Here is a 22,614-nt window from a genome sequence, read left to right as displayed (position 1 = left end):
TTGTTCACCTAACAGTCATGTTAATAAAGCATATTGAATTGAAATTGAATTGAATTGAATTGAGAGAGCGGTCGGAGGGAACGGGGGAGACGCCGGAGTTTTGGTCGGAGACGATAACGTTTCTCTCTGCGGAGCCCCGTCACTTCACAAGACACGGGAAACCTCTGTTGGTCTGGAGGAGCTGCAGCAGTTATTTCTGCACAAACGTCCACTGAACATTCACTAGATATTCTCAGAGCTAAACTAACTCTTCTGCAGTGTGGAGTGAGCAGCATGCACGTGAGAGGTGGAGAGAGAGAGAGAGAAGGAGAGTGGTGTGTGAGTGAAGGCAGGCAGAGGAGCAGAGGAGCAGAGGAGCAGAGACTCCGGTCCTGGAGACCAAAGCTACGGTCTCCCCCGCGTCCTCCGACCGCGGCCAGAATCAGAACGGAGTATTCAACACTGCCGTGTTATAAACCGTGGTAATGCCGGTTACTTTGCAGGTCTGAACTCAAACACCGGTCCCCACAAAGACAGAAGAACAACACACACACACACACACGGCCTCCACCACTAAGCCAACCAAATGCACTCAGAATTTCCACCACAGCAAATTACACACACACACACGCACGCACGCACGCACACACACACACACACACACACACACACACACACACACACACACACACACACACACACACACACAGACGTGAGTGTGGAGCATCATGGGAACTCTGCAGCGAGTGGTTGATACTCAAACGGAGCAATGCTGAGGTCACAGCGGTTCATCTTCCCCCAAAACCACCAAATGGCTTCACACACACACACACACACACACACACACACACACACACACACACACACTGTTTGAACTGCAGACTCAGCTTTAAACAGAGACGACCGTCAGCGACCTAAAGCCTGACATGTCTTCTTCCACTAACACTCACTATAGAGCTACAAAGTCCATGTTCCTCCTGTCTGATAGAAACTACTCAGTTAAGTTCTGTCCATCCAAGCAGAGCTCCAACATCGCTCCCAGTTAGTCGTTCCCGAGTTCGAATAAGTAACAGATATATAAATATATAATATATAAATATACAATATATAAATGTGTTTTCTGATTTTGAACCAGAATAAAAATCGAACAGAAAGGCTCCTCGTCTACTGGCGATGGTGAAAGGATAGAAAACTAATACTTCATCACAATGCAGCCGAAGATGAAGAAGAGAACAGGAAGTCCAACCGTCTGAATGCTGCTGGAGGGACGCCACACCCCGAGCATGATGGGTAATTCACTGGTTTGCTACATTGAGGACTGAAGCTGCTTTTAACAAACTTCATTCACCCCCCTGCTGCCTTTTCTTCCCTTAAAGAGAAGAAGAAGAAGAAGAGGAGGACTTTGGGGGATTAAGGGTTTAGATTATGGACCCCCCCGCTGACTGGTGTTGAATGACTGCAGGAGGATGAGATGTGTGTTGATGTGACCCCGACTGAGTGAAGACGGTGCTGATTGACAGCGTGAGAGGACGGCCGGCGTGTGTGTGTGTGTGTGTGTGAATGCTCTCCAGCCGTTTGGGGAGGAAACATTTAGAGGATAAAACCTGCAGCTTATTCCAGACAAAAGATGGATTAACTTCCTGCTCACAGGTGATACTGCAGCAACACAAAAACACCCAAATCGGTCTAAACAGGGCTCAAGCTTTACTCTCAAGAGGGACATTTTAGGCAAAGAAAATAATTAAATATATGTTTGGAGCCGCAAAACATGTGATCATTGTGATGAAGGTAACACAGTTTATAGTCTCAGTATATAGTATATAAGTCTAATGCAGTGAGGGCCAAAGAGACAATGTACTACGGAGTATTAGGGCCACATTGAGGGAAAAAACATCTGAGATTTACAGAATAAAGTCATAACTTGAATTTACTCTCGTAATATTACAACTTTCTTTTCTCGTAAAGTTACGACTTAGTTCTAGTAATATTACGACTTTGTTTCACGTAAAGTTATGACTTTATTCTCGTAATATTACAACTTTTTTGCGTAATATTTGTATTTTGCTCTTTGGCCCTCACTACATTACACTTATATACTACAGTAGATACTTATATAGTATAGCAGTATATTAAATATAGACTATAAGCTGTGTCTTTTGAACGTAAAGGTTGCTGACCGAGCTGGAAAAAGTCCCCAGAAATCTAAAGATGAGATAATTATACGTTGGTCTTAACGAGGGATGTTTTCAGCTCCTGTACAGTCAAACTTTGGGAGTCCTGGTTTGTTTGTGTGTGTGTGCAGACAAAAGAGGAATAAAAAGAAAAGAATAATGAGTGATGATATGTCATTTATCTCCCTTTATCCTCCATGACAGAGAGAGAGAGAGAGAGAGAGAGAGGGAGGGAGGGAGGGAGGGAGGTGAATGAGTCGCACAAAGGCGACGACGTCATGACAAACGATTCAGCAGCTTTCCCACTGATTAATGAACACTTGTTCCCATGCTGTCTGCATGTGATGAATGTTAATCACAATCCTTCATCCTCAGCTCGTCGTCAGACCGACGCTCAACCGCTTTTTGTGTTTGTGGGAAAACAAGTTTGTGTTTCATTAAAGGATCAGTTCACCCAAATCATCTCTCCTCTAGTGGAGGCTTCAGTTTCCTTTTTATTTTGAGTTTATTCCTTCAAGGTTTTCAGATTTCTGCCTCCACAGAAGAGATGACTGGATTTAGTTGGTGCTGCTCATTAACAGTCACGTCTCTTTTCAGAAACTAGACTGAGAAAGAATCCAGTTTAAAGCTAAATGAGTTAAGGTTTATTCATTTCTATTGTTGACAGCAGGTTTGTCTAGAGCAGGGCTCAGCAACCTTTACTATCAGAAGAGCCACTTTAGGCAAAACATCTGATCATTGTGATGAAGGTAACACAGTTTATAGTCTAAGTATATAGTATATCAGTCTAATGCAGTGAGGGCCAAAGAGACAATGTACTACGGAGTATTAGGACCACATTGAGGGAAAACACATCTGAGATTTACACAATAAAGTCACAATATTACGAGAATAAAGTCATAACTTTACGAGAAACAAAGTTGTAATATTACGAGAATAAAGTCATAATTTTACGAGAAAAAAGTCATGTTTTTTTGAGAAAAAAGTCTTAATATTACGAGAATAAAATCATAACTTTACAAGAAAATAAGACAGAAAATTACTACTTTAGAAACTTATGACTTTATTCTCGTAATATCAGATTTATTTTTTTTCCTCAATGTGGCCCTAATACTCCGTCGTACCGTAGATCTACAACAATGATAAATAAAATGAAAATGTAAACAAAGAAACAAATGGTTTAAAGCTCTCATTAACACTTCAACAAACGCACACACACATTGAGGTTTCTGTCTTAATGGTGTCAACACCTTCTGCTGCTCGGTTTCCTGTGTGATTTCACTGGTTAACAAGACACATCAACACACAGAGATAATCAATAACATCAACTCTAAACAGAAGCTTTGTTCATGAAAATATTTAATTATTAATCTCTTCAGTTTAGTATCTACAAAAATCATACACAAGTCAACTCACTCTTTAAATGCATTCAGTGATTTTCTGCTTTTCTACAACATGAGTCGTCTAAGATCTTTAATTACAACAGATTTCTGATTCTATGACTTTAATCATCCGTCATTTCATATAATTGACAAATAGAAATAAAATGTTAAAACTGAAGTGGTTAACAGAATCAACACAGTGATGGTGGAGTCCCGTAAACGTCATCAGAAAATGAGAAACAACATTGTTTTCGGATATTTTGAATAATGCATTGAACAGTTTGGTTCAGTCACGAAAAGATAAATGACAATAAGTGGTTCAAATCCCGGCCGGAGGTGGAGCATCTAAAGGTGTAATAATAATAGTAATAATAAACCACCCATGAGCAAGGCACGTCAACTCTTAGCTGCCCCAGAAGAAGACGTCTGATCGTCCATGTGTATGTTACGTGAAATATCAGTAAGAACATCAAACAAGCTCTTTCCAGACATGTAACATTGATTCATCTATCCGTGAAAGCGATGACGTTAATGTTTCTTACAGAAAACAACTTAATGTTTGCTCCGTTTTTGGCAGCTAGAGCATGAGAGGAAGTGTTGTTGATGCTGGAAAACAGATGTCAGTTGAAAAATTTGATATATTTTACAACCCATTATGCCGTTGACGCCTTAATTAAAGAATTGCAAGCCTGTCCAAGAGCATTAACTGGTTTAACTTAAAGAATTTGGTACTTGTTTTTGTCTCTATTGGTTGATTTAAAGGGATAGTTCTGGGGTTTCTCAGTGTGGTTGTATGAGCTACTTCTCCATAGTCGGTGTATTACCTACAGTAGATTGTAGAGTTTGGACGGGGGCAGCAGCAAAACGGATTTTGGACACCTAAAAATAATCTGGACTCAAACAAGCTGTTCTCATACACTGTTCGTAGCTATACCTATATTCCTGTATATTCCACAAAATCAGTTTGTGTGTAATTCACGTATTCAGGAACCAAGAAGTATAAAGAGCGGTGAATGCCACGTCAGGAGGAGGTCGGGGTGGATGGGTGGGTCAAAAAACACCGGTCCTTTCGCCCAGGAGACCATTATTGGTGCCCCGTGTGAGGCCAGAAGTTAACATTGACTTATTTGTGACAAAACTTGTGTACTTAAATAAAGGCACATATTTTAAGCCAAACCACAATCTGTTACTAAACCTAACTAAGTAGTTTTGTTTCCTGAAACTAAGGAAGTTCTTTCCTGTGAAGACGGAAGTTTATTTTGAGAAGACGTTATGCATGTAATGAACGGAAATTGACATGTGTTGCTGCACATTCGTAGGAAAACGAATGAAAAAGGAGAAATAACTTTTTAATAAGATATCACATGAACCGTTACTCGGGAGCAAACCATTAGTCTACTAGTTGACGTATCTTAATGTTGGTTAGAGTGGCCTCTTCTGCTACTTTAAAGAAATGAAAACGATGATCAGGATGTTTCAGATGAGGTCAGGAGGCTGGGACGGTCGTTAAATGCCTGGGCGAGGCTCCACAACAACTCCTGCTGATTCTGATTCTCAAAACTTGTGTTTAGACCCAAATATTTCCTGAAAGAATGTCTGATATTTATCCAAAACAAAGCAGAGCGTCCTAAATTACTAAAACATGCTTGAAAAATGAATAACAATTTCTCGGATATCCTTTCCGACGTAGTCATCACATCAAACAGTCGTGACACATTATTTTTGGGGTTGCGTTAACAATTAGCTGGAAAGCGTTGACGTGTTTCACCAACTAATGAACGCAAAAATATTTCTTGGGAATCACACGGTCGGAGTCGTGGGAGGCTGCAATATGCAGGACAGATGTGTGAATCCGAAAGCTTTGCTCTCAAACTTCATGAAGATGTGAGTGCGTTTCCACATGACATCACGGCTTGCTTCTTTTTTTTAATTTGGGGGTTTTATAAAAACAGGAAATGAGCTGGAATTTACAGCCTTGATTTTAACACCTCGCTCTGCAAATCTGACCACTTCAGTGTCGTCTATAAAATCCCACAGACGCGCTGATATACTTTTATTTTTCCCATGTGATTGGTTTTATTGGTCTGATTTATACTCTTGCAACTCTGCTTTCAATTCACGTCTGGAAGGATTTGTGTTGCTGTCATTTATTCTGGTTTAATGGCGTGTAACTCTTTGTACGTCTGTTTAGAAGACCATTGTTTGGTTATTGTTCCAGGCAGACTGTCTGATGTGGTTCTGTTCTGAGTTTGGGCTCAAGCGCTTGAGGAAAATACTTTCTAGCATTTAGCAGAGGCTCACAAATCCAACAGCAAGAAATAAACAGAAATCAGCAGCTTCCCAAAGTCCTAAAGAGGTCAAGGTGAAGGGTCGGAGCAACGGTGGCTCAACGGCAGTTTTCCTGGAACTCAAAATGGTCGTCACGCAGGAACGAGCTGGAGATCCAAAGAGAGTCGGATTTCTTCTTGACTGATGAGAGCAAACTGCAGCAGCATGAGGAGGAACATTTGGGAGAGGGCGAAATGATTCAGAGGAGGTGGGTGAGATGAGTTTTCAGCCACGACGGAAGCTGTGGAGCGACTCTGACTGCAGCTTCAGTCTGTTTGCAATTATGGATAAACAGACTGGAAGCCAGAGAGCCGGTTTGGTGGAAGGAGACGCACATTCCTGTGGGGCGGTGAACATCGGAGCCGGGTCGAGTTGAGGTGAATGGGCCGGGGGAAACCAGGCGTCCTGCCTGTTCGAACCTGAGGCCGGCGTCTCCTCTGATGTCTCACTAGAGCGTCTCTTACTCCGGATACTTTGTTTACCCTCCGAAGGAAACCCAAACCACCGCTCCTCCTTTTTAAGGAAGTCAGAGGTCAGCTCCCCTGAAGCCGGTATGGAGCCCGAGTCCAGACTTTGAGGGGCAACGTCGACATTTACCCCCAAAAATGTTCCCTTCACCCACAACCGGCCCGAGCTTTCAGGATAGAAAACCTCTTTTTACTCGACCCTTTAACATGAGCTCCCCGTAATTTCAGGATGTTCATGTTGTATTTCATATTACTGACAAACAGAGGAGGTCGTATGGAAAACAGGAACTGTCTTCACTTGTAGTGGATATTACATTACAAAACAACTGAGTAGTTGACTAATCGACTAAAGAAATCGACTAAGCTCTCTTTTGGTTTGCAGTGTGAATCTGAGCTAAATCTCATATTATTGAGGCTAATCTGTGGTCGTGGGCTGCATGAGTAAAACAGACTTGACTCTCGGCGTGGAACAGAACTTCAACGGTTACTGTAATCTTGTGTTCGTCAGGTTTTGAGGACATGACCCGACGTCCTAATAAATATCTTCTACATGATGCATAAATGATCCGTCTGTGTTTCTGTTGAAGTAAAAGGTCTCACCGGTTCACTTTCACTTTTCATTCCTTGTTGTTAAATGTTTTTATGGTCTCCAGCTCCCACAGCTCCCGCCCTCATTAACTCACTCTGTCTCAGTTCACCAGTGATTTCAGGTCAGGCAGTCCTTTCAGCTTCAGGTCCAGCAGCATCTGACCGTAAGCTTTACCCTGATGAGGGAGATGAAAACAAGTATAAAAACTCTGTCCGTTCCCACGAGACCAACATGTGTGTTTCCACCTTAATGTGTCTGAATTTACACATTGTATAAAGTGTGTGTGTGTGTGTGTGTTGGAGTTTTATGGGTCAATGCCCGAGTGTGAAGTGTGTGCGTCGGCACATTGTGAGTGTGCCGAGCAGCATGTGTGTTTCTTTGATGTGCTGTGGATTCCAGCGAGGCGGTAAAAAACTTTACAGGAGCGTCTGAACAAGGGATGGAGAGGAGGAGGAGGAGGAGGATGAGGAGGAGGAGGAGGAGGAGGAAGAAGGTTACAGAGAAGAAGGAGAATGTGTTAAAGAGGACAAAGGGCTGGTTAGCGGTTTTCTTTCATTCCTTTCAGCAATGAAGTATTCAGGTCAGGTCATAGCTTGTCGTGACTGTCATGTCCATTTTCAAAGGGGTCCCTTGACCTCTGACCTCCAGATATGTGAATGCGTGTGGGCTTTTGTCCAAAATTATGTCCAATAAAACCGAAAAAAAGTCAGAAAATTGTCTGAAAAAAAGTCCCAAAAAAAGTCTAGCAAATATCCGTAAGAAAGGCAGAAGAAAAGTCCGATACTGGTATCATCTGAAACTATAAAACCTGATGAATCCATCGGTACCAACTATGTCAGACTAGCTGGTCATGAAGGACATTAAATAATGCTCTGAAGTTACGTTAAATTTTAGCGAGGAAAAACTGTCACGTCCATTTTCAAAGGGGTCCCTTGACCTCTGACCTCCAGATCAGTGAATGTAAATGGGTTCTATGGGTACCCACGAGTCTCCCCTTTACTGACATGCCCACTTTATGATAATCACATGCAGTTTGGGGCAAGTCATAGTCAAGTCAGCACACTGACAGCTGTTGTTGCCTGTTGGGCTGCAGTTTGCAATCAGAAGAAACTTTCTCAACTCCCCCTTGCTGAGCCGCCGGAAGGGAGAGACGAGGTGATGAAAGAGAGACTTCAGAAAGAGGAAGTGAAGAAAGAGTGGAGAGTCGGTGCTGTGTGTGTGTGTGTGTGTGTGTGTGTGTGTGTGTGTGTGTGTGTGTGTGTGTGTTTGTTTGTGTGTTACCTGTGGGTCGCTGCGTAGAGACGCCACCCCTCCCCCTCCCAGTGAACTCTGCAGGACGAAGTTGAGTCCGTGGATCCCCGGCAGAGTGTATCTACAAAACACACACAAAAAAACACACGCGTAACCATGACAACGTCAGTGCAAATGTACTACGGAGTATTAGGGTCACACTGAGGGAAAAAACATCTGAGATTTACAGAATAAAATCTCAACTTTACGAGAAAAAAAGTCGTAATATTACGAGAATAAAGTCATAACTTTACGAGAAAAAAAAGTTGTAATATTACAAAAATAAAGTTATAACTTTACGAGAAAAAAAGTCATAAGTTTACAAGAATAAAGTCATAACTTTACGAGAAAAAAAGTCGTAATATTTCGAGAATAAAGTCGTAACTTTACGAGAAAAAAAGTCGTAATATTACGAGAATAAAGTCATAACTTAACGAGAAAAAAAAAAGAAAATAACACGTAAAATTACTACTTCATAATGTTATGACTTTATTCTCGAAATCTCAGATTTATTTTTTCCCTCAATGTGTTCCTAATACTCCGTCGTACCGTCGTACCATAGACCTACAACAATGATAAATAGAAATGAAAATGTAAACAAAAAACAGTTATTAATTTCCACTGATTTTTTCCAAGGTTGCAGACCCCTAACCCTAAACCAAGTCCTCACACTAAAATATAATGATTTACGTTACGGGGACGTGCGTCTTGTCCCCGTGTGGAAGGCGAGTCCCCACAACGTGACTGTGTAAACAGGTTAATGTCCCCACAACGTGGGTAAAACATAAACATGCATGCACACACACACAGCCTGGCACCATGTGTTGGTATGGCGGTTTATTGCACATGTTAATGAGTGTGTGTTTGTGCATGTAGATGTTTGCAGTTGCACAAATGGGGGGGGAGGGGAGGGGAGTTGAAAGGTCAAACGTGATCATAGGTAATGGGTGTGTGTGTCTGTAAGCAGTTAAGTGTGTGTGTGTGTGTGTGTGTGTGTGTGTGCGTGCCTCCTGCAGCTTTAACGAGCGGTGGAGGTGCACTAATGAAGCGCCCCTCGCGGCAGGGAGGCGTTTCGGGGGTGTGAGAGGAGACGCAGGTCAGCAAGCTTTACGGCCTTCACCTCTTCATTACGCTAATCGCTAACACGCCGCCGTCGCGCTGAGTCACCCCTCAGACATGTCCGCCGGCTGCACACGTGTTCAAGTGTTTCCCTCCAAAAAAGAATCCTCCATCATACCTGCAGATTAACACCTCATTCACCATCTTTAACCCTTTCAACGATGGGCCTTCATTGGTATTTTTTGCTTACTGTGATGTCATTTCCTGTAGTATCTTCAAACGCTTCCCTAAATTGTGTGCAAACTAAGCTAAAAGGTTATGTCAGTCAAGAAACCATAATAATAAAAGTAGGGCTGTCAATCGAACCACGACCTTCCGATTGGTGGACAACCTGCTCTACCCTCTGAGCCACATCCGCCGACCATGAATGTTGGCACAAAATTTCATGGATATGACCTCGCCAGCATTTAACGCAACTTTGGAGCGTTATTTAACCTCCTTTACAACAAGCTAGTCTGACATGGTTGGTACCGATGGATTCATCAGGTTTTATAGTTTCAGATGACACCAGTATCGGACTTCTCTTCTGCCTTTCTTTCGGACATTTGCTGGACTTTTTTGGGACTTTTTTCCAGACAATTTTCAGACTTTTTTTCCGCACATTTTTCAAACTTTTTTTCGGAAATTTTTCAAACTTTTTTTTCGCACATTTTTCGGACATTTTTTTTAAACATTTTTCAGACTTTCTCTGACTTTTCTCTGACTTTTAAAAAAAACAAAAGACATTTTTCTGACTTTTTAGGATATTTTTGGAACTTTTTATTGTACATTGTTTTGGACAAAAGCCCTCACACATTCACACATGACGTTATTTACCCTCCTTCCTGACCAGCTAGTATGACATGGTTGGTAACGATGGATTCATCAGGTTTTATAGTTTACTATGATACCAGTATCGGACTTTTCTTCTGCCTTACTTTCGGACATTTGCTGGACTTTTTTGGGACTTTTTTTCAGAAAATTTTCAAACTTTTTTTTCGCACATTTTTCTAAGTTAAAAACAACAACAAAAAAAAAAAAAATTCTGACTTTTTGGGGATACTTTTGGGACTTTTTATTGGACATTGTTTTGGAAAAAAGCCCTCACACATTCACACGTGGCGTTATTTACACTCCTTCCTGACCAGCTAGTATGACATGGTTGGTACCGATGGATTCATCAGGTTTTATAGTTTCAGATGATACCAGTACCTTCTCTCAAGCTTTAAAACTGAGCCCACTACCACCTAAAAATCATATCTACGACTGCACCGGACATTTAGTTAGATATCTCATCCAGCTCCCATGAGGCTCTGACGGTTCACCTCCTGCCATCTGCCTCAGGGTATTTGTGATCTTGCAGAAGGCTTGTCTTTGTCTGTGAGGAGATCAAATCAATACGTCCATCCAGTGCCTCCAGATGTTACAACACAACCCCCCCCCCGACTTGTGTTATGCCTACGCTGCTAGTGCTTACAGGGCGGTAACCTCGGAGGAAGGTTATGACAGTCAGTAATGTTTATGGTGTTGTGTCTTGGTTTCAGTGGAAGTTGTGTTCCTGGTTTCTCTCAGTCAGTTGTGGTTTTGTATGCCGGTTTGAACCGCAGTGACTTCAGCGCTCTGTTAAATCTTTGTCAGTGTGGTATTTGTGGGGTTTGGAAACAGAGACGGTAACACGGTTAAGATGTTTTAAATGGGATTTGTTCCAGTTATGCTGCTGGACACAATATAACAAACAGCTGTGAAATGTTCTGCAATTAAAAGACAACAAACAGCATGCAGAATAAAGACGCGATGCAGCTTTAGGAGGCGTAACAAACAATTAGTTTCAGGACTGATTCATCTGCATGTTTTTCAATAAATGTTTTGTCAAAAAAACTGCTTATGTTTTAAACCTGCTTTTTTTTTTGGGATAAACAATCCCAAAAAAAATCTTAATTTAGACTGGAAAGTTACTGCGCCTGGTTATTTCCAGCGCATAACTCTTCATAACTTGTTATTTTTGCATTCCTGTACACCAACCAGATGTTGGAATAAGTGTATTTCCCAAAATGTAAATTTGAATTAATCGATAATCGTTTTGTCTATAAAACCTCAAAAATATAGTCAAACTGGAATTACTGCCTCCTACCAGTCAAGTTGCAGTTTACAACTGTTGTGTCCGTTCATCACTACGTCCATACGGACAGACAAGCAATCTGAAAACATAACAGTTGTCGCCGGCGCGGAGGCATAACAATGGCCATCGCATCTTCAAATGTCTTGTCTTGTTCAACCAAAAGTCCAGATGCCCAAAAATATTTAGTTTATTTATATGTTTTTCAGTAAATGTTTTAGACTACAAAATGTCAAGAAAGATTTTTTTGATCAACAATCTAAAAACATAACTTTAGACTCCTGGTTATTTCCAGCACGTAACTCTCCATAACTTGTTATTTTTACATTCCTGTTTGTGTATGAATTAAGCTAGTATGACATGGTTGGTACCGATGGATTCATCAGGTTGTCTAGTTTCAGATGACACCAGTATCGGACTTTTCTTCTTTTCTTCTTTCTTACGGATATTTGCTGGACTTTTTTTGGGACATTATTTCAGACAATTTCCAGACTTTTTTTCGCACATTTTTCTGACTTTTTTCTGTCTTTTTTTTCAGACACTTTTCAGACTTTTTTTTAAAATTCTTTTTCAGACACTTTTCAGACTTTTTTTTTAAATTCTTTTTCAGACTTTTATTTGGACATTTTTGACTTTTTTAAAAAAAACATTTTTGTGACTTTTTTTTTTTTTACATTTTTGTGACTTTTTTTCGAACACTTTTTGGACAATTTTCAGACTTTTTTCATTTTTATTGGACATTATTTTTGACAAAATCCCCCACGCATTCACATATCTGGAGGTCAGAGGTCAAGGGACCCCTTTGAAAATGGACATGACAGTTTCTCCTCGCCAAAATTTAGCGCAAGTTTGTGATGTTATTTAACCTCCTTGATGACAAGCTAGTATAACATGGTTGGTACCGATGGATTCATTAGTGATACCAGTATCTTCACTCTAGCTTTAAAACTGAGCCGCTACGACCTCAGAAAGACAGTAAAGTTGGTCGGTATCAAAGTGATCATAAATAGAAATGATGATGAAAAACATTTCTAACTGAACAATATGGCACATCTAACTTTCCAACGACAGTTTTATACATCAAATATCTTGTAAAGATGTCGTGGAGGCTGCAGTTCATCCCCAGTATCTGTACCCGGTTGTAATTATATAGAAATATCTCAATGACTTATACCTCAAAACAGGTTTGAGCAGATTAAATATAGAGACAACACATTATGGGTTTTAAATGGAGTCACCAAAAGTCAGTAGTGATATATTAATGAAGAGGTTGTAGAAAGTTTAAAATATGTCAAATAGGAGGGGATTTAACTTATTGTGATTTAAAACATTGGGTTCAAACTGAGCTGCAGCGTGAAGTGAGGAGTCGTACTGGCGTGTTGGACAGATAAATCCTGAGTAGTAGAAGAAGAACATGGGGTAGTTAGTGTGGTTTTCCAACAGTCTGAATATCGTGCTAGCAGTGTTTCCTGTGTGTGAGACTAATATCTGTGAACCCGCAGACTGAGCGTCTTGGTTTTCGGTGAGTTGCTGCTCTCGTTGCTGAAGGCCGACGTCTGATAGTGATTACACCGAGCAAAGTCGCTGAGTGTGTTTTGAGATCTCTGAGTGCTGGGTGGAGGAGTTAAAGTGCAACACAATAACATCCTCTCTTTCACACAGACAGACAAGTAGATGAAACTGTTGTGGTTTAATACGTGATTTCATTAAATAGAAATAGAATAACTTCTGTACCAGTACAGAGAATGTACCTTTATTAAACTGTAATCAGGGTCTGATATTCAACTTGTTCTCATCCTGCCACCGTGGCAGGCGAGTATTTGTTTTTGTCTGCCACTTTTGAAATCTCTGCACTAAATGAAGGAATAACATTTTAGACCTGATGTCATTCAATGTTTCAAAAAATCTGTCTGGATCCGCAAAACATGTGATCATAGTGATGAAGGTAACACAGTTTATAGTCTCAGTATATAGTATATAAGTCTAATGCAGTGAGGGCCAAAGAGACAATGTACTACAGAGTATTAGGTCCACATTGAGGGAAAAACATCTGAGATTTACAGAATAAAGTCAGAATATTACGAGAAAGAAAGTCGTAGAAAGTTATATGTAATAATTGAATTCATAAAAAGTTTTACAACATTTACTTTCGTCTGATGATTCTGCGTAATTTGACATCACCTCGGCAAGTCGTGTACCAAAATTTGCGCAGATTTTCCGAGTTATTGTTCCGACTTGAGGGGGCGCTCACGTGCATTTTCCCAGTCGGGAATTCTTTTTTCCAATTATTCCGACACCACATGAATGCAGCATTACACCAGGGTTTTTCCTGTATAGAGAATTACGTCCCGCGTTACACTTGTTGACTCACCGTGTGACGGCGTCGTTCGCTCCTGGCTGGATGAGGTGGGAGAAGTATTCCTCCACCACAGAAGAAGTCAGGTGTTTCTTCAAGTAGGGGAAGAAGAGGGGATGACGAGCTATCACTCCTGAAGAAAAAAGGAGAGAAAACTCGTCTTTGACTTCTCATTGATGCAGTTTGGTGTTCTTCTTAGGTTTTTATCCATCTCTAATTTATTATCTTAATCTCAATTCCTCCGCTTATCTTTGAAGAGTTTCTCACCGATGTTAGCCGAGTCTCCTTTGTCTCCACTCCTGGTGAAGGCCAGCTCCTCCAGTCTGTAGCTGTGTGGTCCACCGGGCAGTTCTGGACAGACAGCAGGACACCAGAACATCCTTCAAATGTGTGTTTCATTGGCTCAGCTAATGGCAGAATCTATGGCCCCGACCACGGCTCTGAAATATCAGTTAGTTAGAATCTATGGCCCCGACCACGACTCTGAAATATCAGTTAGTTAGAATCTACATTGATTTCAAAGTAATCTGACCCAACTCTGAGTACAAGTACCTCCAAACTGTACTCATGTACAGTTCTTGAGTAAATGTATTTGCTTTGTTTGTGTGCTACAATTCAGTTTCTATCGTCTTTTGAAATAGACGTCAGTTTAGTGCGTCAGAGGAACGTCATCAACACGGAGTCGAGTCTCTTCACAGCATTCAATCAGCGTCCTGATTTCTGCTGTGTGTGTGTGTTCCTGACCTGGGCTACCTACGGGGACACATTCAGACTAAAGACCAGCTAACGGGGGACAAAAGATGTGTGTGTGTGTGTGTGTGTGTGTGTGTGGGACCGTATGAATGCAGCGTTGGTGAAAGGATAAAGTGGCTCAGCTTGTCCTCCCCAGGAGCAGACAGCACTCTCTGTGTTTGTTGTTGTGATGAATGGAGGTGAATGGGAAGACGTCGCCCTCTGTAGGCAGACGTCAGTAACTGTCTATTGATCAATAAATCATTTCCTTCTTCTGTCCAGTTCCTTCTCTTGAATGACTGCAGGAACTCACAGAGGGTGCTGGATCTATAAGACTCCAGAAACTTCTTCAAAGATCATTCAAGCCCCCTCAAGGACCCTGGAACTTCCTGGAGGAACTACCCGAGCCCCCTTGGGAACACCTGGATCCCCTAAAGCACCATTTGAGCCCTCTCAAGGACCATTTAAGTTCGTTTGCGTTACCCTTGAACGCTCCTGAGGGCCACTGGAGAACCCCTCATGGATTTCCGGAGCCTCCTCATGGACCTTTTGAGCCCCCCCCCAAAGACCCATTGAACCTTCTCAAGGTCCATCTAAGCCACCTTGAGGAACCCTGGAACCCTCTCTGACATAATTTGAGCCTGCTTAAGGACCGTTGAGTCCCTCAAGGATCCCCTACAACATCTTCAAGGACTCAAGAAATCTTTTCAAGGACCCCTGGAACCTTCTCAAGAACAAATGGAGCCTCTTCAAGGACCTCTGAAGCCCACTCAATAATCCCTGGAAACATTTCAAGGCCCTATGGAACCTCCTGATGGACCACTATGACCTCTTCCAGGACCCAGGAGGTTTTAGAGCTCCCAAAGGGCCCAAGGGCTCCTCAAGGACCATTTGAGACCCTCACGGGCCTCTGTAATCCCTTACAGACCATATGGGCTCCTCTAACCTCCTCAACGATCATTCAAGCCCCCTCAAGGACCCTGGAACTGATAATCCACTCTCAGGCGTAACATAACGTGTTTACCTGCGTCAGGTTGGTCCTGTGCTGAGGTGGGAGGGGCTTCCTGCTCAGGTGTGTCTGGCCCCGCCTCCGTGAAAGACTCCGCCAGCTCTCCACCGACATGGACGTCCACCTGCAGAGACGTCAACGATACCGATTGTTCGGAACTATCCAAACTTTACTTTGAGAAATATAAACATGAAACTTCTCAAATGTTAAATCTTGTCTGAACACACGCAGCTAAACTTCAAAAAATAAAAAATAATAATAACCATCATTTATAAATGGTAAATTAAAGTTAATTAAACTTAGTTAATAGTTATTTTACAGTTAACAAACAACAAAATAATTAATAATGTTTACTAATTAGTTGTTACTTTAATAGTTTATTGTTGCACATATTATAACATTTTATGTACTATATATAAATATATATATATATAATTATTTATTAAGGATTAAGCTATTATTTGCAAACCTTTAAGAAATTGTTTGTAAAACATCTATAAACATTACATAGATAGATATTTATAACACTTTGTTAATGTTAATAACTCATTTGTAAACCGTCTATAAACATTATTTGGATTATAAAGTTACAACTGACGATTATAATAAATTGTTAAAAGGTTAATAAATACTTTGTAAAACATCTGTAAACATTATTTAGATAGATAGTTAATACTTTAATGAATTATTAATAATTGGTTTCTGGTCCATCTATCTATGTAATGTTTAACAATTTGTTAAAGGTTTACACATCATTTGGTAATCACTAACAAATACTTAATATAGTATATAAAATGTTATAATGTGTGCAACAATAAACTGTTAATAAATACTTTACTAATGTTATCGTCTCTTTATCAGCAATGATACAATATATAATTTATCAACTAATTCCATTTGATCACAAACTAATGATAAAATAACAAATCATAGCATTACTAATAATTAGTAAACACAATTACATTTTATTAAATTTTATTTTTTATATTTAATAAATTTAATTAACCATTAAGAAAGTGTTATAAATATCTATCTATGTAATGTTTATAGATGTTTTATGAGTAATTTCTTTCAGGTTTATGAATAATTTTGTAATCATTAACAAATATATAGTATATTAAATATTACAGAATGTCTGCACCAATAAATTGTTAAAATAACATAAATCATATTACTAATAATTAATAAACATTATTAATTAACATTTAATTATAATCGTTTATTAGCAGTTAAATAACTACTAACTAAGTTTAATTAACTATTAATTTACCATTTATAAATGATGGTTATTATAAAGTGTCACTCTTTGTTCTTCCTTTGTTCGAATGTCTTAAAAAACAGCTTTATTTCTTCCTGATAAACATTTAGCAGCTGGAATAAAAACTCACCTTCAGCTCAGATTTGGGGTGTAAGAAGAAAAACGGCTTCAGGACAGGAGACCTGGAAAGAACAAAGTGAAACTAGAAAATGCATTTCCTGCTGAAAATGCGTGGGAATGCTGACAGCTGAAATTTATTGCAAAGCATAGCTGAAAATGCAGAAATGTGAAATGACTTGCCTAAAAATGTTAAAGCTCAAATGCATTGCACTGCTGAAAACCCTAGAAGATGAAATGTACAACTGGCAGAGTTGGAAGCTGAACTGCATTAGCTGAAGAAGCTAAGAGCTGAAATACATTAAGCTAGAAAAGCTGGAAGCTGAACTGTAATACTGTCAGAAGTGGTACATTTGAATTTTCCTGAATAGGTGGAAAGAAGAAATGCTTTATATGTATATCAGACAGATGAACTGCATTGCTAAACACAGACAGAGAGAGAGAGAGAAAGAGAGAGAAAGAGAGAGAGAGAGAGAGAGAGTAGTATTTGGGTGAGACAAACCTGTTGGACAGAAATAGTATTTTCACTGAATGAACCTTTAAAATCTATAAGTTGTTACACAGAAAGTGGTATTTGGGTGGAAAGTAGCAGTAGGAGTTGTAGTAATAGTAGCCGTAGTAGTAGTATTAGTAGTAGTAGCAGTAGTAGTAGTAGTAGTAGTATTAGTAGTAGAGGCAGCAGGAACAGCTGCAGGAGCAGTAGTAATAGTAGCAGTAGTGGTAGCAGTAACAGTAGTAGTAATAGTAGTAGTAGTAGTAGTATTAGTAGCAAAGGCAGCAGTAGTAGTAGCAATAGTAGTAGTAATCGTAGTAGCAGTAGTAGTACTAGCAGAAGGAGCAGCAGCTGTAGTAGTAGTAGTAGTAGTAGAATCAGTAGGAACAGAAGCCCACAATAAAACTCTTGTTTATGTGAAGCTTCTCTTAGTTCGAGGTTACACCTTCAGGGAATAAACGGGCACATTTTCAACTCACACTCGGGGTCGTCCGCCTGCGATGCCGGTCAGTCCGGGAGCTGTGAGCGTGGAAAAAGAGAGGAGGAGGAAAGAAGCAAGAAAGAAGCTTCAGTTTTCTAGTTACCTTTAGAAACCCCACTGTAGTTTTAGCAGGTGTAGCAGCTGGTCTGAGTTCAGCTTCCTGTCCTACGTACAGTTCAACAGCATGAATCAGGAGTCACAGAGTTCAGTGTGTGTGTGTGGTCCATTTGAACGAGTCACCATAAACATCTGGTTCAGAAGGTCAGCGACTTCCTTATCTGCAGTAACTAGGAATCTTTACTGTGTGTGGGGAGGAGGAGATATTGCAGAATATTTCACTCCTTAAAGCACAAGTTTACCACATTAATTAAAACATATTTCAGGCTTTTAGACACGTAAGCACAACTGGGCTCTACATATTGAGTTGGCAAGAAATCAACACACTTTCCTATTTTGTGCAAAGATAAAATGGCACAAGCTAATGTGCTAATGATAATACCAACCAAACTGGGACTTGGAATATGACTGCAAATATAAATCCTACAAGTTCAGCATTTAACAAGAAGACCGAGGGTTGCCAATTTTCATACATTTCCAGAACATAAATGTGAACAAACCCCTCTGTAAAAACCTTCAGAATATAGAGAGCAATGAAACTGGAAGGTTTGGTGGATGTAGGTGCTGCTGAAGTGGAGATTTCTGACTCAGTCTGAGAAAAAAACGGTCAAAAATGTCATACATTTTGAAGACACTACAGGTGAACAGAGTAAAAAAATTAACTAATAGATATCACCATGAAACTTCCCCAGTTGATCACTTACATTAGGACAATTATGTCTTGTATTACAAGTTTTCTGAAATTTTATGTTTAAATATGCAAATGAAGCATTATCTTATTAAATATGTGCTAATTTTCATACATTTCCAGAACAGAAATCTGAACAATGGATATAGTCGGGTTCAAAATTCTTGTTTCATTTTGTTGACATATTGGAGTCAAAGGTTTTTACAGAGGGGATTTTGGATATTGCTTTTTATCACTCCAAAAATCTCAAAATACTGTCAAAAGCCATAAAGAAATTCCATTTTAACCATGTTTTTAGGAATAAAATGTTGTATAAATCAGGCTATGAATGTTGTATGAACAAACCCCTCTATATAAACCTTCAGAATATAAAGAGGAATGAAACTGGAAAGTTTGGTGGATGTAAGTGCTGCTGAAGTGGAGATTTCTGACTCAGAGTCTGAGAAAAAACTTTTGACAAATTTCATACATTTTGGAGAAACTGGTGGTGAATGGGGTAAAAAAAAAAAAAAAAAAAACGTTAATAGATATCACCATGAAACTTCCCCAGTTGATTACTGACATTAAGACAATTCTTTTTTGTGTCACAATATTTCTGAAATGTTATGTTTAAATATGCAAATGAGGCATTATCTAATGGTAACGTTTGGTGAATTTAGGAGAAATCTACAGACGCCTTAAAATGTGTTGTCCGACTGTCTTCACAGTTTATATAAAGTATATTAATCATATAAAGGCAGTTTTTAATGCAGTGCGTTGGTGAAAAAGAGGGTTTAAATAAGAAGCTTGTGTTTGTCGTACCCATGCCGGTCCCTGCTGGAGCGATTTCTCTGGCGAAGAGCTCAAGAGCTTTCTTCTGTTTGTGGTGGGCGGCCATCCAGATCACTGCCTCTCTGGAGCCCTGATAACACACACAATTCATCCAAATATTAAGTGTTAGAACTCTGATCAACTCTTGTGTTTGTTTCCTGTTTAACTTCCCGTGGCCTCCAATACAAATCAAACGAACAAGAAGAGGAGAAAGATGGCGAGGAAGAAGAAGTGGGAAGAAACAGCATAAAAGAGAGAAGCGTGGGAGGTTAGAGGCGTGAAACAGGCTTAACTCCGACCCTGACCTGCTTCTGGTAGAAGAGAACGTTTTGGACGGATGGAGGAATGAAGAGAAAGAGAAACTGAGATTAGAGTAAACAGAGTGATAAAGGGAGAGTTTAGAGGCGTGAAACAGGCTTTAGTCCGACCCCGACCTGTTTCTGGTGTTAAAGACAGAAGACAGAGAGGTGGACGGATGGACAGAAGCTCATACCTCCGTGTTTCCTGCACAATCCTCTAAAGATGTTCTGTTTAATTATAGAACATGTTTGAAGGGAGTTTTTACAAAGTCTGGTCTCATTTTTAATGTTTATAAATAAAGAAACAACAGGAAGTAAAGATTCCTTTCATTCTATCAATCATCATCATCATCATCATCATCATCATCATCATCAATGGGGAAGCCAACGCTGAAGAGCCTTAAACTTGTATAGAAGTCTCTGAGACAATGAGCTTCTACTTCTCTCTTGATTTATTCCCTCAGTAAACATTGTAAACATGAGTTTATGGTCTCAATCTCTAGTTTCAAGTCTTCTTCAATACAGCATGATGTTCATTTAGTAACTGATGGTCCCATTTAGAGTCAGATAGACCATAAAGCAGGGGATGCTTTAGGGCGGGGCTACGTGGTGATTGACGGGTCGTTACCACGGCGTTGTCCGGTCAGGGAGTTGTCGTAAAAATGTCCTGTTCAGCAATCAGTTTATACTTAGCTCCGCCCTCTCATGTCACCTCTGGTTGCAAAAAAAACAGATGTTCAAAAATCAACATGGCGACTGCCAAAAACCAAAATGGCGACGGCAAAAAAACAAAATGGAGACGACCAAAAATCAACATGGTGATGGACAAAAACCAAGATGGCGACGGCCAAAAACCAAGATGGCGACGGCCCAAAACCAAGATGGCGACGGCCCAAAACCAAGATGGCGACGGCCAAAAACCAAAATGGAGACAGCCAAAAACCAAGATAGCTACTGCCAAAAAACAAGATGGCGACGGCCAAAAACCAAGATAGCTACTGCCAAAAACCAAGATGGCGACGGCCAAAAACCAAGATGGCTACTGCCAAAAATCAAGATGGCGACGGTCAAAAACCAAGATGGCGACGGTCAAAAACCAAGATGGAGACAGCCAAAAACCAAGATAGCTATGGCCAAAAATCAACATGGCGACTGCCAAAAACCAAGATGGCGACGGAAAAAAAAAACAAGACGGAAAAATCCCATTGGCTTTTTGTTGAGGGAACCAGGGTGATGCTAACTTCCTGGTTTGCCTACAAAAATACGTCACCCCTGGAGCTGTCATTAACGGGGGAATTATCCAGAGAGACCTAAACCGTTTTTAGTGCCAGACTGTAAACAGTGTTTATTTCTGCTGTAGAGTTGGACATTTGAACATGGAGGTTAATCGGGATTGACTCACTTCTGGAGCCTCAAGTGGCCGTTAGAGGAACTGCAGAGTGTGGCACCGGAGATGGCGCTTGGTGTGAACACAGCTTTAGAAAGACGACCGATATAGACATTAAAATGTAGAGTTACAGATGTAACTACGGTTCTACGAAGTCTAGGTGACCGTGAGATGGTATGTGTTGGTTTTAAAAGGTCATGTCAGTAAGACAGTAGAGGAGATAGATGGAGGAGGTGGTCTTTCATTAAGACAGTAGAGGAGATAGATGGAGGAGGTGGTCTTTCAGTCAGACAGTAGAGGAGATAGATGGAGGAGGTGGTCTTTCAGTCAGACAGTAGAGGAGATAGATGGAGGAGGTGGTCTTTCAGTCAGACAGTAGAGGAGATAGATGGAGGAGGTGGTTTTTCAGTCAGACAGTAGAGGAGATAGATGGAGGAGGTGGTCTTTCAGTCAGACAGTAGAGGAGATAGATGGAGGAGGTGGTCTTTCAGTCAGACAGTAGAGGAGATAGATGGAGGAGGTGGTCTTTCATTAAGACAGTAGAGGAGATAGATGGAGGAGGTGGTCTTTCAGTCAGACCCTGAGATCATCGGTGAGACTAAAAGAGAAGGAGTGTTTGGGACAACAGGCGTTAACGTTACCTTGCTGCGAGCGTTGGGACCATAGGTGTCCTCGGCTCCGAGGATCTGGACGTTAACAGAGCTGAAATCTTCCAGCTTTAACTGTTTGAGTATACGCTTCGTCCTACACACAAACACACCAGTTATTCTCAGGAATACACATCAAGTTTAGAGAGCATCCTCCCCACAGGGAGCGTTTTCTCCTGCACACCGTTTGACGATGCTGTCTGCGGTCCGTCGGGCCTTATCTGCCGCTCTCGGACCTCCGACCGGACACACTGCCGTCGCCCTGTAACCGTCCATGTAGGTGGCGCACACCTGGAGACGGGAGGGGAGGAGGAACAGGACACGAGAGCTCCGGTTGAAGAGAACGGAACAGGAAATGTGACGCTGATTTGTGTTTGAATTCAGACAAAATAACTCAAAAACAATAAAACGTGAAAAAGCAGTTTACCTTGTAGTCGTGTGACGGAGCGGCGCCTTTAGCCCCCGTCACTCTGACAGCACCTCCGTCTACACCTGGAAACATATTTAATGCATCACTCAGCTACAAAAACACTCTGACTGTACAGCGGTGTTACAGAGCAGAGCAACGGCATCGGCAGAGTTCAGACACACACACCGACAACAGACAGGTTTAATGTTAGCGTTAAAGTCGTTAAAGTACTGCCATTAAACGAGGGGAGAGGACGAACACAGTAGAGCTCAGTAAAGAAAGGATCCGAGGCTTTACTCGAGCCGATACTGATCTAATAAAATATGAAAATTAAATGATTTATTTGTCAAATTAAAAGATTAAATGATTTATTTGGCAAATAAAATTATTT

General features: G+C 40.6%; 1 protein-coding gene across 2 annotated transcripts in view; it reads right to left on the bottom strand.

Moving 5' to 3' along the window:
- Positions 1 to 3,491: 3,491 nt before the first annotated feature.
- lratb.1 (lecithin retinol acyltransferase b, tandem duplicate 1) overlaps positions 3,492 to 22,614 on the bottom strand; it is a 26,080-nt gene continuing 6,957 nt past the window's right edge. Inside the window, exons 10-20 of one of the 2 annotated variants that reach the window (XM_037758943.1) lie at positions 22,242 to 22,306; positions 21,999 to 22,105; positions 21,809 to 21,911; positions 19,473 to 19,572; positions 17,865 to 17,904; positions 16,906 to 16,957; positions 15,533 to 15,641; positions 14,044 to 14,127; positions 13,792 to 13,909; positions 8,198 to 8,288; positions 3,492 to 7,091 (exon numbers count right to left, since the gene is read on the bottom strand). In XM_037758943.1, coding sequence (XP_037614871.1) covers positions 7,017 to 7,091; positions 8,198 to 8,288; positions 13,792 to 13,909; positions 14,044 to 14,127; positions 15,533 to 15,641; positions 16,906 to 16,957; positions 17,865 to 17,904; positions 19,473 to 19,572; positions 21,809 to 21,911; positions 21,999 to 22,105; positions 22,242 to 22,306 — 944 coding nt within the window. In that variant the 3' untranslated portion in view covers positions 3,492 to 7,016. Of the gene's footprint in view, positions 7,092 to 8,197; positions 8,289 to 13,791; positions 13,910 to 14,043; positions 14,217 to 15,532; positions 15,642 to 16,905; positions 16,958 to 17,864; positions 17,905 to 19,472; positions 19,573 to 21,808; positions 21,912 to 21,998; positions 22,106 to 22,241; positions 22,307 to 22,614 lie in introns of those variants that run through there. The other variant, XM_037758944.1, reaches the window with a different exon arrangement.

Source organism: Sebastes umbrosus, chromosome 22, assembly GCF_015220745.1.
Source record: "Sebastes umbrosus isolate fSebUmb1 chromosome 22, fSebUmb1.pri, whole genome shotgun sequence".
NCBI classification, from domain to species: domain Eukaryota; kingdom Metazoa; phylum Chordata; class Actinopteri; order Perciformes; family Sebastidae; genus Sebastes; species Sebastes umbrosus.
This window is presented reverse-complemented; position numbering and strand designations above follow the sequence as displayed.